The sequence below is a fragment of the Acinonyx jubatus genome, chromosome B4 (genome assembly GCF_027475565.1).
Source record: "Acinonyx jubatus isolate Ajub_Pintada_27869175 chromosome B4, VMU_Ajub_asm_v1.0, whole genome shotgun sequence".
NCBI classification, from domain to species: domain Eukaryota; kingdom Metazoa; phylum Chordata; class Mammalia; order Carnivora; family Felidae; genus Acinonyx; species Acinonyx jubatus.
This window is the reverse complement of record NC_069387.1, coordinates 120,208,554-120,220,579: the sequence shown is the minus strand read 5'-3', so window position 1 is coordinate 120,220,579 and position 12,026 is coordinate 120,208,554. Positions and strand designations below refer to the sequence as shown.

The 12,026-nt window shown below is 35.5% G+C and overlaps 1 protein-coding gene across 1 annotated transcript in view; it reads right to left on the bottom strand.

Annotated features, from left to right (window-relative positions):
* The window catches only part of PARPBP (PARP1 binding protein), a 69,353-nt gene that overhangs the window by 8,810 nt on the left and 48,517 nt on the right, over positions 1-12,026 (bottom strand). Inside the window, exons 8-9 of the mRNA XM_015068797.3 lie at positions 11,176-11,354; positions 9,149-9,230 (exon numbers count right to left, since the gene is read on the bottom strand). Coding sequence (XP_014924283.3) covers positions 9,149-9,230; positions 11,176-11,354 — 261 coding nt within the window. The remainder of the gene's footprint in view (positions 1-9,148; positions 9,231-11,175; positions 11,355-12,026) is intronic.

The following is a 12,026-nucleotide window of genomic DNA, read 5'->3' as shown; positions in this document are numbered from 1 at the left end:
GAGCCAACAATGTGATGTCCAGCTAAAAAAAAAAAAAAAAAAAAAAAAAAAAAAAAAGGCAAAACCAGCACAAAAAGACAGTGATGTGATTGGAAAGGCTCCAGATTTGCAGTTAAAAGACGTGCCTTCTAAAACTGGCCCTATCACTTATAAACTGGATATTTCAGGTAAACCTCTGAACCTCTCACTTATCCACACATAAATGGGAATAATATTAATCTTACAGAACTGTCAGAATTAAGTAAAGTTAAAAATAGGAAAGGACCATATAAGCTCTAGAGATCCATGTAGATGCCATTAACGTAGTAGCATATATGAAGACAGTTTCCTATACAGTAAGAAATCTGTTAAATTAGAGTTCTCACGACCAGGACAACTCTAAAATTATTCTAGGAATGCAACTCAAAAACTGAACTTACAATCAACATCTTCATTTCAGTTATCAAAACAATACAAGCCGCATTGGCTTGTATTTGTAACTTAAAAGAGATTGCTTTTGTTCATAAAAGTTGAATTTTTCTGCACAAGATTAGTGGCTACATAGAATTGAGATTACTTCCTGTTGCAAATCTTCCAAATCTCTCTGTGTATTTGATTTGGAATCACAAACAAGCAAAACAATTCCCTCTTGAAACTGCTTTTGAAATACTAAACAACTAAGAATAATGTCCAGATTCATACATGGCTGTTAAAATCATTTTATGTTCAAGTCACATGAGAGAAAAGGATTGAACATTTTCCTTTGTAGAGTGATTTCCCCCCTTTGGAAAGATTTCTATCCACAGTAAAATTGCAATGAACTTCAAAATTGCCAAGAATTGGAAAAGTCCTTTTGCCACAAGCTCTTTTTAAATTGGAATTATTAGTAAGCTCCCAGTTTGAGGAAAATAGTACTTCACATAGGAAAGCCTGACTCTAGCTAAATTAAGACAAATGAGTCAAAATACTGTAAAGTTGCAGTCACTCTCTGAGTTAGGTGTATTAAGATAATGAAAGCGCTAAGCCCCATTATGTTGATAAATAAATCAACAAGTTTGAAAGAGGAATTTATTCTCAACATACTCATTAAATATGCAACTGAAAATAAATATCCTGAAACTGAAAAATTATCTAAACTAAATAAACTGAAAAATTTATCTTTTCATTCTTACATTACTGCCTTTTCAAAAAGACCACTTTTGTTATCATTAATGGCATATGAATGTAAAATACATCAAATAATTCATTGCTTCATCAGTGAAATTCAATTTATTTCATTAAATAGCAGAAAGATATTTTTGACCTAAGTAGTAGCATTACTTTTTTATGGCTCTTGACTATAATTACTATGCCTTTATCTACTCTTTGGAAAGAGCATCAAGTCTTTGAAGTCTTATACCTGACTACAAACCCTTACTCTGTTACTTACTAACTGTAAGGTCTAGAGAATGATGTCTTCTAGAATTGAACAAGGACTAACTGGGATGAAAGATATAAAATCTCTAATATAACACTTGACACTTAGTAGGTATGCAATAAATCCCAACCTCATTACTTCAGCTCAACGAATTCAACTTTAGTTCAGTCTAATACAAACATCCCATTTTCATTCTAATGAAAAATGCTGCTCTCTCTCTTAAATAAAGTCTTTGCTTAATGTCACCTTCTCAAAGAGATCTCTACTGGTCATCCTATTTAAAATCAAAACACACACAAAGGAACACACTCTCCTTATTCCCCTCCCTAGCTTTATTTCACTCCAGAGCACTAATAAACTTCTAATGTTCCACATAATTCACTTGTTTTGTTGTTTGCCTCTTCCAACTAAAATGTAAGCTCTGTGAACAAAACCCTTAATTTGGCAACTGGTGGCCAAACCCTTAGTTTGGCTCTGGCCTTCCTGTGGCCTCCCCAACCCCACAGGGTGAGGAGTCTATAGGGCCCACTTGGAGACTATGACTCCCTTTTTGATCCTATTCCAAGTACCTGGGACCCCAGAATTCCCTGCTCAAACTATCTTAGGTACTGGGCTGGTGCTGGCCTCTTTCTCTAGGTTCAAGGGCAGACTGTTTATGGCAAGGGTGATGGGGAGGAGAGTGCGTACACCTCTTGAAGGAATGTCCCTAAGAGTACAGAACAGAACAAAGATTGAAAGGGGCTCTGGAGGTGGGCCATGTATGGGCTTCCATTTATATTCTTGTACTCCAGCCCCACAAATATTTGGGGAAGACCTGTCCACGAGGGCAGGGGCTTTTGTCTGTTTTGTTCACTGATGTATCTCCAGTGCCTAGGACATAGCCTGGTACCCAGGAGGCATATAAAACATGTTTGTTGAACGAATCAAGTAAGTAAAATTATAAGACTATAATAATAGATATATGCAAGAGGAAGGTATGAGGGAACAGAAACATGAGTAAGCAAAGGCTTGGAGGTAGAAAAAAGATTTACAGAATGGATTCTACTCTTTAATACAGACAAAGGAAACCATGTGATACAGAAATGAGAGAAGTAGACTGGCAAAGAACAGCTAAATCACCCTAAGAACACAAGCTTTGAGATAGAAAAACACGTAAGACAGAGTAAGCCCCACTCTGTTCGGCAGAGTAATGAAACCGTTCGATAAAGAAACAAGAGAAAGGTATACATGCAGAGAAAACCTAAATCACATTTAAATACTGAAAACCATGCAGCTGAGTCCTTAAGCCCCATTATATCCACTGTTCCTTTAAAGTTCTTAAATAGTCCACCTTTTTCAGGCTCTCATGCACATATCCTCACAATAAGCCCTACAAAAAATAACCGGTCCTTAAAACCACAAAAGCCACACACACTTTCCTTAACCTTGCCCTACACTATTTACTCACTTATTTTGTACAGCTACCCAGTACACAGTCTATACTAGTGAGATAATCTAATACTTTCATCAGGTTATTTGCTCAGCTTAGAAGTCTCTCTTGCATTCTCTCTGCCTTTTTAAATCTTATTTTCATTTCTCAAGGTCAGGGCACCATTTTCTCTACCTATTGGTCTCTAGTTCTTCCTTTTGTGGGTATCTCTAATCCATCAGAACTACAACTCCTCTAATATGCTAGCCACATGTAGCTAATTAATGAAAATTAAATAAAACTAAAAATCCAGCACCTCAGTTGCAGTGGCCACATTCCAAGCACTTGACAGCAACATGTGTTAGCATAGTTACAGAACATTTCCACAGAAAGTTCCACTGGAGAGCACTGTTCCAGAGCAACGCATTATCATCTACACCCTGTAGCACTTTCATGTGCTGCAAATGGATTCTCAAAGGAGTCTGGGACATGTTTTGTTTGCTGGGTCCATAATATTGAAACCCACATGCAACTATATATTACTAAAGGAGAACTCACATCTGTTCCCCACGTCTTCTAACTACTACCTGATGTAAAAGGATCAATTAAGCTTTGGAAAAAAATTATAATCATTTTGTCTTCTAAAAATACTATTTCTTTCCTATTTTCTCCACTCATTCTGGGACTCTAATTAGGCACATATTAGACTTTTTCTCTGTGTCCTGCACTTTTCTATAGATTTTTAAATTCTTTACTCTCTCTTTGCTTTAGTTTGGATATTTTTCTAATGACCTATCTCCAAGTCTACTTTTGCCACCTAATGCTATGTCTGGTCTACTATTAAACTCATCTAATGAGTTCTTAATTTCAGATGATGTTTTTACAGTCCTGGAATGCCTCTTTGGTTCTGTTTTATAGATTTTAATTCTCTGCTGGAATTCCCCAATCATCATCCATTTTGCCCATCTTTTCCTATAATTACTTTTACATGTTGAAAAATTTTTAATTCCTTGTCAGTTAATTCTAGTATCTGGATTACTTGTAAATCTGCCACTATTGTTAGTTTTCTCTCTTAATTAAAGGAAAAATCTGCCTACCTCTTTTCTTTTTTTTTTAATACGAAATTTATTGTCAAATTGGTTTCCATACAACACCCAGTGCTCATCCCAAAAGATGCCCTCCTCAATACCCATCACCACCCTTCCCTCCCTCCCACCCCCCATCAACCCTCAGTTTGTTCTCAGTTTTTAAGAGTCTCTTATGCTTTTGCCTACCTCTTTTCATGTCCAGAATTATTTTATTTCATGTTGGATATTGTGTATAAAGACTGTAGACACTCCAGATGAAGTTTCCTCTATCTAGAAGGGTTTCCCTTGTCTCTGTTAAACAGACACAGCAAAGGGCTGATAACCTACATGCAGTCAGGGACTAAGCTGATTAAGAGCTAGGTTCTACTTATCATAACTTACATTCGTCTTCTGGTTCTCATCTCTTCCTCAGGAATGTCCCTCTCAGGCTTTCAATCGAGAGCCTTGTGGATCTCTATTGTCTCTGACCTGAAAGTCTGGGGGATTCAATCTGTCTTTCAGAGGTTTTTCCACTGTGCTCTTTGGCCTCCTATCTTACTTACTCCATTTCAAATATGACAAATAAGTTGAAAAGGAGACAGCCATGTGTTGAAGGCAGTTCCCACTCCTCAAGCAGGGCCTTGTCTTCTAGCTACCTCAAGAGCATAGGTGATTTTAGTCTACTGAATTTTTTTAAATTTTTTTTAATGTTTATTTATTTTTGAGACAGAGAGAGACACAGCATGAACAGGGGAGGGTCAGAGAGAGAGGGAGACACAGAATCGGAAGCAGGCTCCAGGCTCTGAGCTGTCAGCACAGAGCCCGACCAGGGCTCGAACTCACGGACCGTGAGATCATGACCTGAGCCAAAGTCAGACGCTTAACCAACTGAGCCACCCAGGCGCCCCTGGTCTACTGAATTTTAGCCACCCACTTGGCTTCAAAATTGAGCATATGTTGGCATGCCTGGGTGGCTCGGATGGTTGAGCATCCAACTCTTGATTTCAGCTCACATCATGATCCCAGGGTTGTGGGATTGAGCCCCATGGCAGGCTCCACACTGAGAACAGGGACTGCTTGGGATTCTCTCTCTCCCTCTGCCCTTCTCCCCTGCTGGCACTCTTTTCATCTCTCTCCCTCTCTCTAAAAACAAACAAACAAACAAACAAACAAACAAAAAATCTAGCATATGTGCACTAGGTAAAAATAACCATGCATTCAGGGCTCCTAAAGTTTTCAAATTTTTGCCAACCCCCCAAGACACCCAGTCTTTGTTAGTTGCTCCTTCCCGCAGAAGAGTTCCTTTACGTGGGCTAACGTCAATCCTTGGCTCATACCTAAAACTGGCAAATAATCTCAGGGAACAAAACAGCTGATAATAAGCTGCTCACCTCACAAGGACTTTACTCTCCCCAGACTTTTAGTTTACTTAAATAGCTTTGCTTACATACCTTTCCTATGTCTTTAAAATATATCCTTCCCCATTTATCTGCTTTTTATTTTGTTATTGTAGCAGAAATGGTATTCTGTCATGGCCTACTATATCCTAGTTTGAAACAGAAGCAACCAAGTATGCGAGTGATTTCTTGATTCTGTTCGCTCCTTTTTTGAGAGCCTTTTATTTTCTCCTCAGTGACATTTTGAAGGCTGCATATTTTCTGTTTTTCCTCATTTTTCACTAGCCTAAGGAACGATAGAGGCAGAAGTAGTGTTCAGCCGAGGAGACAGTTTGAAACATTTCTGGGTTCTACACTCTCTCCTAAGAGTTTATTATACATTGTATGTATTATAAGAAGATTCACTGCCTCTACTTAGACTATATCTCATTCAAATGGAGAGGGATCATTTAGATAATTTCCCCAGTTCACTATGTAGCACTAGAGGCTTCATTTGTGTGTGTATAAGTTCCAGAGTTATTTTTTACATTTTAACCAGATTACTATCTACTTGCCACTTCTACTATTCCTCTGAAAAGGAGGGAAAAAATATTTTTCAGTTTGAGAAATATTAGTGATAATTCTCAGGATCTATCAACTGACTAGTATAATATCTGGGGACTGGGGCTATGTTAAGTTGCTAAGTCATGCTGTGCATCTTCACTCTGAAGTCTTCAGTTTCTTTCCTTGGCCATTGTTTTTTAAGTTATTATATCTAATTGCATTATTCTTTGTTGTTTGCTCTCGGTGAAGGTTTTTGCTAGTTGGTACTATTTTACAGTCATTTTGAGGGGAGAGAAATTCTATGAGTTAAATTCTAGCATTTTAATTTGGATATACTCAGAGGTTTGTTAACACTCTAAAGTTTAAAGTTGGAGGTCTAATTAAGAATTTTCTAACACCATGAGCACTGGACTGCCTGGCTACTTATGAAGATACCAGAGTTACAGCCAGTCTATTTTTCACACTAGCTGAGCCCTAATTTTCACTGCCCTGGCTACTCTATGTTTTAAAGATCCAACATTTTCCTGATCAGCTCACATAAGTTATGAAATCAGTTAATGCTAATGATTATGTATGCATTATTTTACGTCTGTGTGACATACATTCAATATGGACACAAACATTAGACTCAGAATAAGGAAAAGACATGTACATGTGACTTTTCAGTTGTGCCTGACGTGCAAAATACTGCTAAACCACACTGAAAGGAATAAAATTAATTAATATACAAGGATAGAAGGAGGAAAATCTTTTAAGAAAGAGGTATGAGGATATGTGTATAAACTGCTTGGAATTGGGGGGTAACAATGAGGAGTGAACATTCTCAATAGCTTCCTATCAAAACCATCTAGGTCCAGAAGAAGATTCTGATTTCTACTGCAGGGGAACTTATTTGACCGTCATGGACAAATTTCCTAATAAGCAGTAGTAGGAAAAACAACTCGAGGACTTAAAACGAATATGGTTTCACAAGATTTTGTGATCAGAGGGGTGTCTATTTTTATTTATAAATGAGGAAACTAAAATCTAAGAAAAGTTAATTTGCCCCATAATGACATAGATATTTCAATTAATTATCATCTATGACATCAAAAGTCTAAGTTCCCTAATATTTTCTACTTTTGAAGTGCTCTTCCCAAGACACTGTTTCAAGTGTAGATCATATATTCTTTCCATGACTAAAAAAAGAACTTTACGCCAAAAGAGCAAAAGTAACAGGATAGTAGGTAATAAGCTGTTAAACTACTTTTCCATAGTTACTTGGTAGTAAATATTTGTAACATTTTTTGCTATTCCAACAAAATACCGTACCTGGCTATGGTACAGCTGTGTATACCTGGCTAAACCAATTATTTTCACACTTTGCTTTTTTACAGTATATTTATCACAAACAATTCCTTCTCCTCTCCACTGCCATCTGGTTTCAGAGCTATGTAGACTAAGCCAGCTCCACTATTAAGTAACAGAAACAATGTGATTCTAATCTCAATAGCATTTAACCATGGCTTTGCGCACTGGTATAAAAGATTTCATAGTAGTTATGAGATCTTAGATAAGTTATTTTCCCAGGATTTTGGTCTCCACATTTATAAATGAGACTGGATTAGACAATCTCTCCTCTACTTCCCAAAACTTTCTAAATTTGTTTATAAATTTTATAGTAATTAGCTGACTCTTACCAATTTCTAAACAAAATAAAATAAAACACAACAAAAAAAAAGACCTCTCATTCTTCAGATAGACTTCCTCATTTTGATTTACTTAGTTCTAACAAAATATCCCAATGACCTTTAAATGAAAATATTAGTTTGTCAGTATCCATAACAGGTAAAAAATTAAAGAATTTATACAGTACATTTCTGTTTCTAATCAAGTCCAAAGAATGGATTTTTTTTGTTTGTTTAAAATCTTCTGCCTTGACTACAAGTACTTATGTAATATAACAAGAGGTTGACAAGTTTTATTCACAGAGAAATCATATAAAACTCTCTGATGTATCCTACAGGTATTAAGTACTAACAACTAATAACAACCAAAAGAAAGACAAGACTTATTAATATAAACTAAATGGGTTTTGAGTATGTAGATGAAACTGATGATAACTAAAAGTTTTGTGAACTGGGACTAACTTTCCAAATGGGAATATAAACAGCATACAAATCACAGTTCCTAAAATTGTATCAAGATGAATAACTGATAATTTAAGGGTAAATGTAAATTTGACATGAAAATTTTGTTGAACAAATGAATGAATTCCCAACCACAGAAGAGTTTATGCTAAATGAGTTAAGACCGGTTTCTTTTTGAAAAATAAGACCTGGGTGCCTGGGTGGCTCAGTCGGTTAAGCATCTGACGTTGGCTCAGGTCATAATCTCATGGTTCATGGGTTCAAGCCCCGCATCGGGCTCTGTGCTGACAGCTCACAGCCTGGAGCCTGCTTCGGAATCTGTGTCTCCCTCTCTCTCTGCCCCTGCCCTGCTCACACCCTGTCTCTGTCTCTCAAAAAGTGAATAAACGTGAAAAAAAAATGTATTAAGGAAAAAAGAAAAAGAAGACGAAGAAAATTTTAAACACTTAAAAAACACATTATTGGCTACTTACTGGCACAAACATTTGAAATGAGGACAGGAAAACTTATTTCAAACCAAATAAAAATATAAAGAATAGATCTAGTCAAGAAACAATGTGAAATATTCTCCATGTCTTAATCTACAATTAATTATAGTCTGCCATAATATCTTCAGAGAGGAACAAAATGGAATTTATATAGTCTCTCAAGATTTAGTTTAAAATGTGAGTAATGAAGGGTGCCTGGGTGGCTCAGTTGGTTGAGCATCTGACTCTTGATTTTGGCTCAGGTTGTGATCTCACAGTTCATGAGATTGAGCCCCATGTTGGGCTCTACACAGAGCCTGCTTAGGATTCTCTTTTTCCCTCCCTCTCTGCCCTCTCCTGCCTTGTTCTCTCTCTCAAAATAAATAAATAAACATTAAGAAAAATAAAAAATACAATGTGAGTAATGTAGATGAGAAAACCATGTCTTCTTCATTTTCCCCTTCATTCACTGAAAAGACACTTATTGAACACTTACAAAAGCAAGTGCTTATTCCTTCCCTTCTTTTAGGTCCAGCATATAGACTAAGCCAAAGAACAATGAGCCTAGGTTGTATAAAAGGAAAGTTTCAGTATGTCAATGTCATAACTCATTTTCCATTCAATTCCTATTGTTCCATGTATGATATATATTTATAACATCCAGATCAACTTTCTATATTTATATCTTCTACAAATAAAAAAACATTTTTATCATTTTTATGACAGTACATTAAACTGTACCTTAGTTTTTTTCTCGTGCATTGATTTATGGATGCGTTCTCTTAGGGGTTTCATTGATGAATTATTCACTTGTGTGGGAGATCTATGTCCAAAGAAAAGCAAAAATCTATAAACAAAAGTAGCTTTTTAACTTGTTTTTGCCCCTCCCCTACCCCAAAGCAGTAATGAAATAAAAAGACAACTAAATCTTGTTGTTTATAATACTATATAAAAGTGTCAGTATTACTATTGAAAGTTCTAAATATTAATAATTTGCTATGTTAATTAATACAGTCACTACATATTTGAATTTCTGATATATGTAAGGTACTGTGTAAGATATTATGAAGGACAAAAGTAGATTCATTCATTGCCCTGAATTCAGGCATCCTGAAGCCTAAAGTACAGGAAATAAGATACCCACACAACTAAAATTTAAAATAAAAAAGGACAAGAGCCATAGCAGGGGAATTCAAGAGAAAAATATAGTTTAGAAATAGGACGGTCAAAGAAGGCACAATGGAGAAAGAAACACTGGAGCTTTGGAGCCAGACAAACCTGGATTCCTCAATAAATTCCTTTCTGGCTTAATAGAGCCAGAGTCATAACCTCTTTAACTCAAAAGACTGTTATATAAGAATAAAGAATAGTCTATTCTAAGAAACACTCGTTTATAACCTTACATTGACTTATATTCATACACCACATTGTCCTTAATTTTATCATTTCAATGCAGACCACTAAAAATTCACTTTACCATGAATTGGTACTTGTCTGCACAATGACAATTGTAAATATTAAGGTAGCTATAAACAATTGAAATATGTTTGGCCCCATGATTGAGAAAAATACTTCTTTAAAATGGATGTAGGGATTAATTTTGTTTAAAAAAAAATTCCATAAACACAAAATAACTTTCTCTACGAAAATGGTAGAATTGAATCTGAGAAAAAAATTAATCATTTATGATGTTACCTAAAAAACAAACTGTGCTGAACAGAAGTAAGGTAAAAGAACACAAAATAAAGGTTCAGTTCCTTTATACTTTTTTCATAAACCAGTGATAAATTTTCATTGCTAGGAAAATATTTGGACAATTTTGAGGTAGAATATGGAAGAATTATATCATGCCCAGATATAAAAGAATAATCACTGAAAGCTGGTGAAAAGGGTTTAAATAAATTGGAGGACAACACTGAATGACAGACCATTGCAAAGTTTCTCTTTAAAGGGAAGAGAAAAATAGAAAAGACCAAACAAGAAGGATGACTTTGTAAAGTTTCTCCACAATGTACTAAATACAATTTGAAATCGTTGTTCTAAAGTTTTACATGTTTCTATAAATGAATGCTCATTAATGAAAAATATCACCAACCTACACAATGTCTGACCTAGTTGTTGTTAAAAGTGGAGCATATCAATGTCTTGCATAGAATACTAATACTAATTTAGTAAGTGTTTGTCTTCATAATGTGAGGAAGAACCAAGAGATACCAATTCCAATTTAAGTTTGGTGTATATGCTCTCTCTGGTTCTCACGCAGAACAGCACAATCCTTGGAGGAGAGACCTTAGGTTTTGGAGCAAGACACTTTTGCTACTTGCTTAACTGTGCTCTCTTAGGCAAATTACTTCATCTTTCTCTTTCTCAAGTGTCTAATTCTTCACTTATAAAGTGGGGATATTATTGAAAGAGGTCGCTATGAGAGCTAATATAAGTGAAAGCAGTTAGCAAAGTTCTTGACATACACGACAAAGAAAATGAATATTTCCAAAGCAAAAAACAAGCACAAAAAAAAAAAATAAATAAAAACAAAACCCAAAATACCTGTCATACTCTCAGAAGATACTACGCTTTTATATACAACTTTCTCACATCCAAATGTTCAATCTCCCTTTAACTTTTGTCTTCTCTCTTCACACTTTTCTGTAGTCTCCAAGTTTCTTACCATAGCATGTATTTCCTTTTACTTAATGAGGTATTTTTTCAACATTCCCTTTATAGACTAGAGTTAACATTCACATACATATAACTTCCACAATACTTACCTAAAAAGTGTAAGAATAGAAATCCCATTATGATGAATTGTGTTTTCATCATCATATAAAAGCTCTGCTTTGTTTTTGGTAGGCAAACTGGCTGCTTCCTCATCCAAAAGAACTAGTAAAATTTTCACAGTATCTCTGCCACAGTATGCAGTACCATGGTTTATAGCATAAGATTTTGGCTAGAACAAAAAATAATATTAAGTAAATGTAATAATCACCTAAGTTGGGTCAATCAGTCATTCTTTTCCATTTCTTGTGCCACCATTCTCCTCCTCTTATAGTTTAAGTAATAAAAAAAAATCAGCCATGGGAAATGGCTTTAAGGCATGTAATATTTCTCCCTCAAGTCATACCAAAGTCAATCTTATCACCTTCCAAAAGCACAAAAGAATATAGAAAATAGTATCATCAGGGAAGACATTGGTTCTGATCAAAATAACATCCCAGGCTTGAAGTCAGAAAATTTAGTAACTATCTAGCTATGTGACCCCAGCTTCATGACTTAATCTCCTTGTGTATTTTTTTCTTTTTTATACCAAAGAGAGATGGTCTGAATACCAACCCCACAGATGGCCATAAAGATCTATTCAAATGCAAAAATTAAAAATGAGTTCACATTCATTCACTCAGTAATCCATTCATAAGTACACACCAAGTCCCAAGCACAGTGTTTGAAGCTAAGGCTACAAAGGTAAAAACCGCTGCCTCAAGGAACCCATAGTCTCCTAAATAAAATAAGAAAGTAACTAACAAGTGCATTACAAAGTACTAAGGGCTATTTATTTTTTAATATTTATCTATTTTTGAAAGGGAAGGAGAGAGAGGAGAGAAAGAAGGAGAAAGAGAGATAA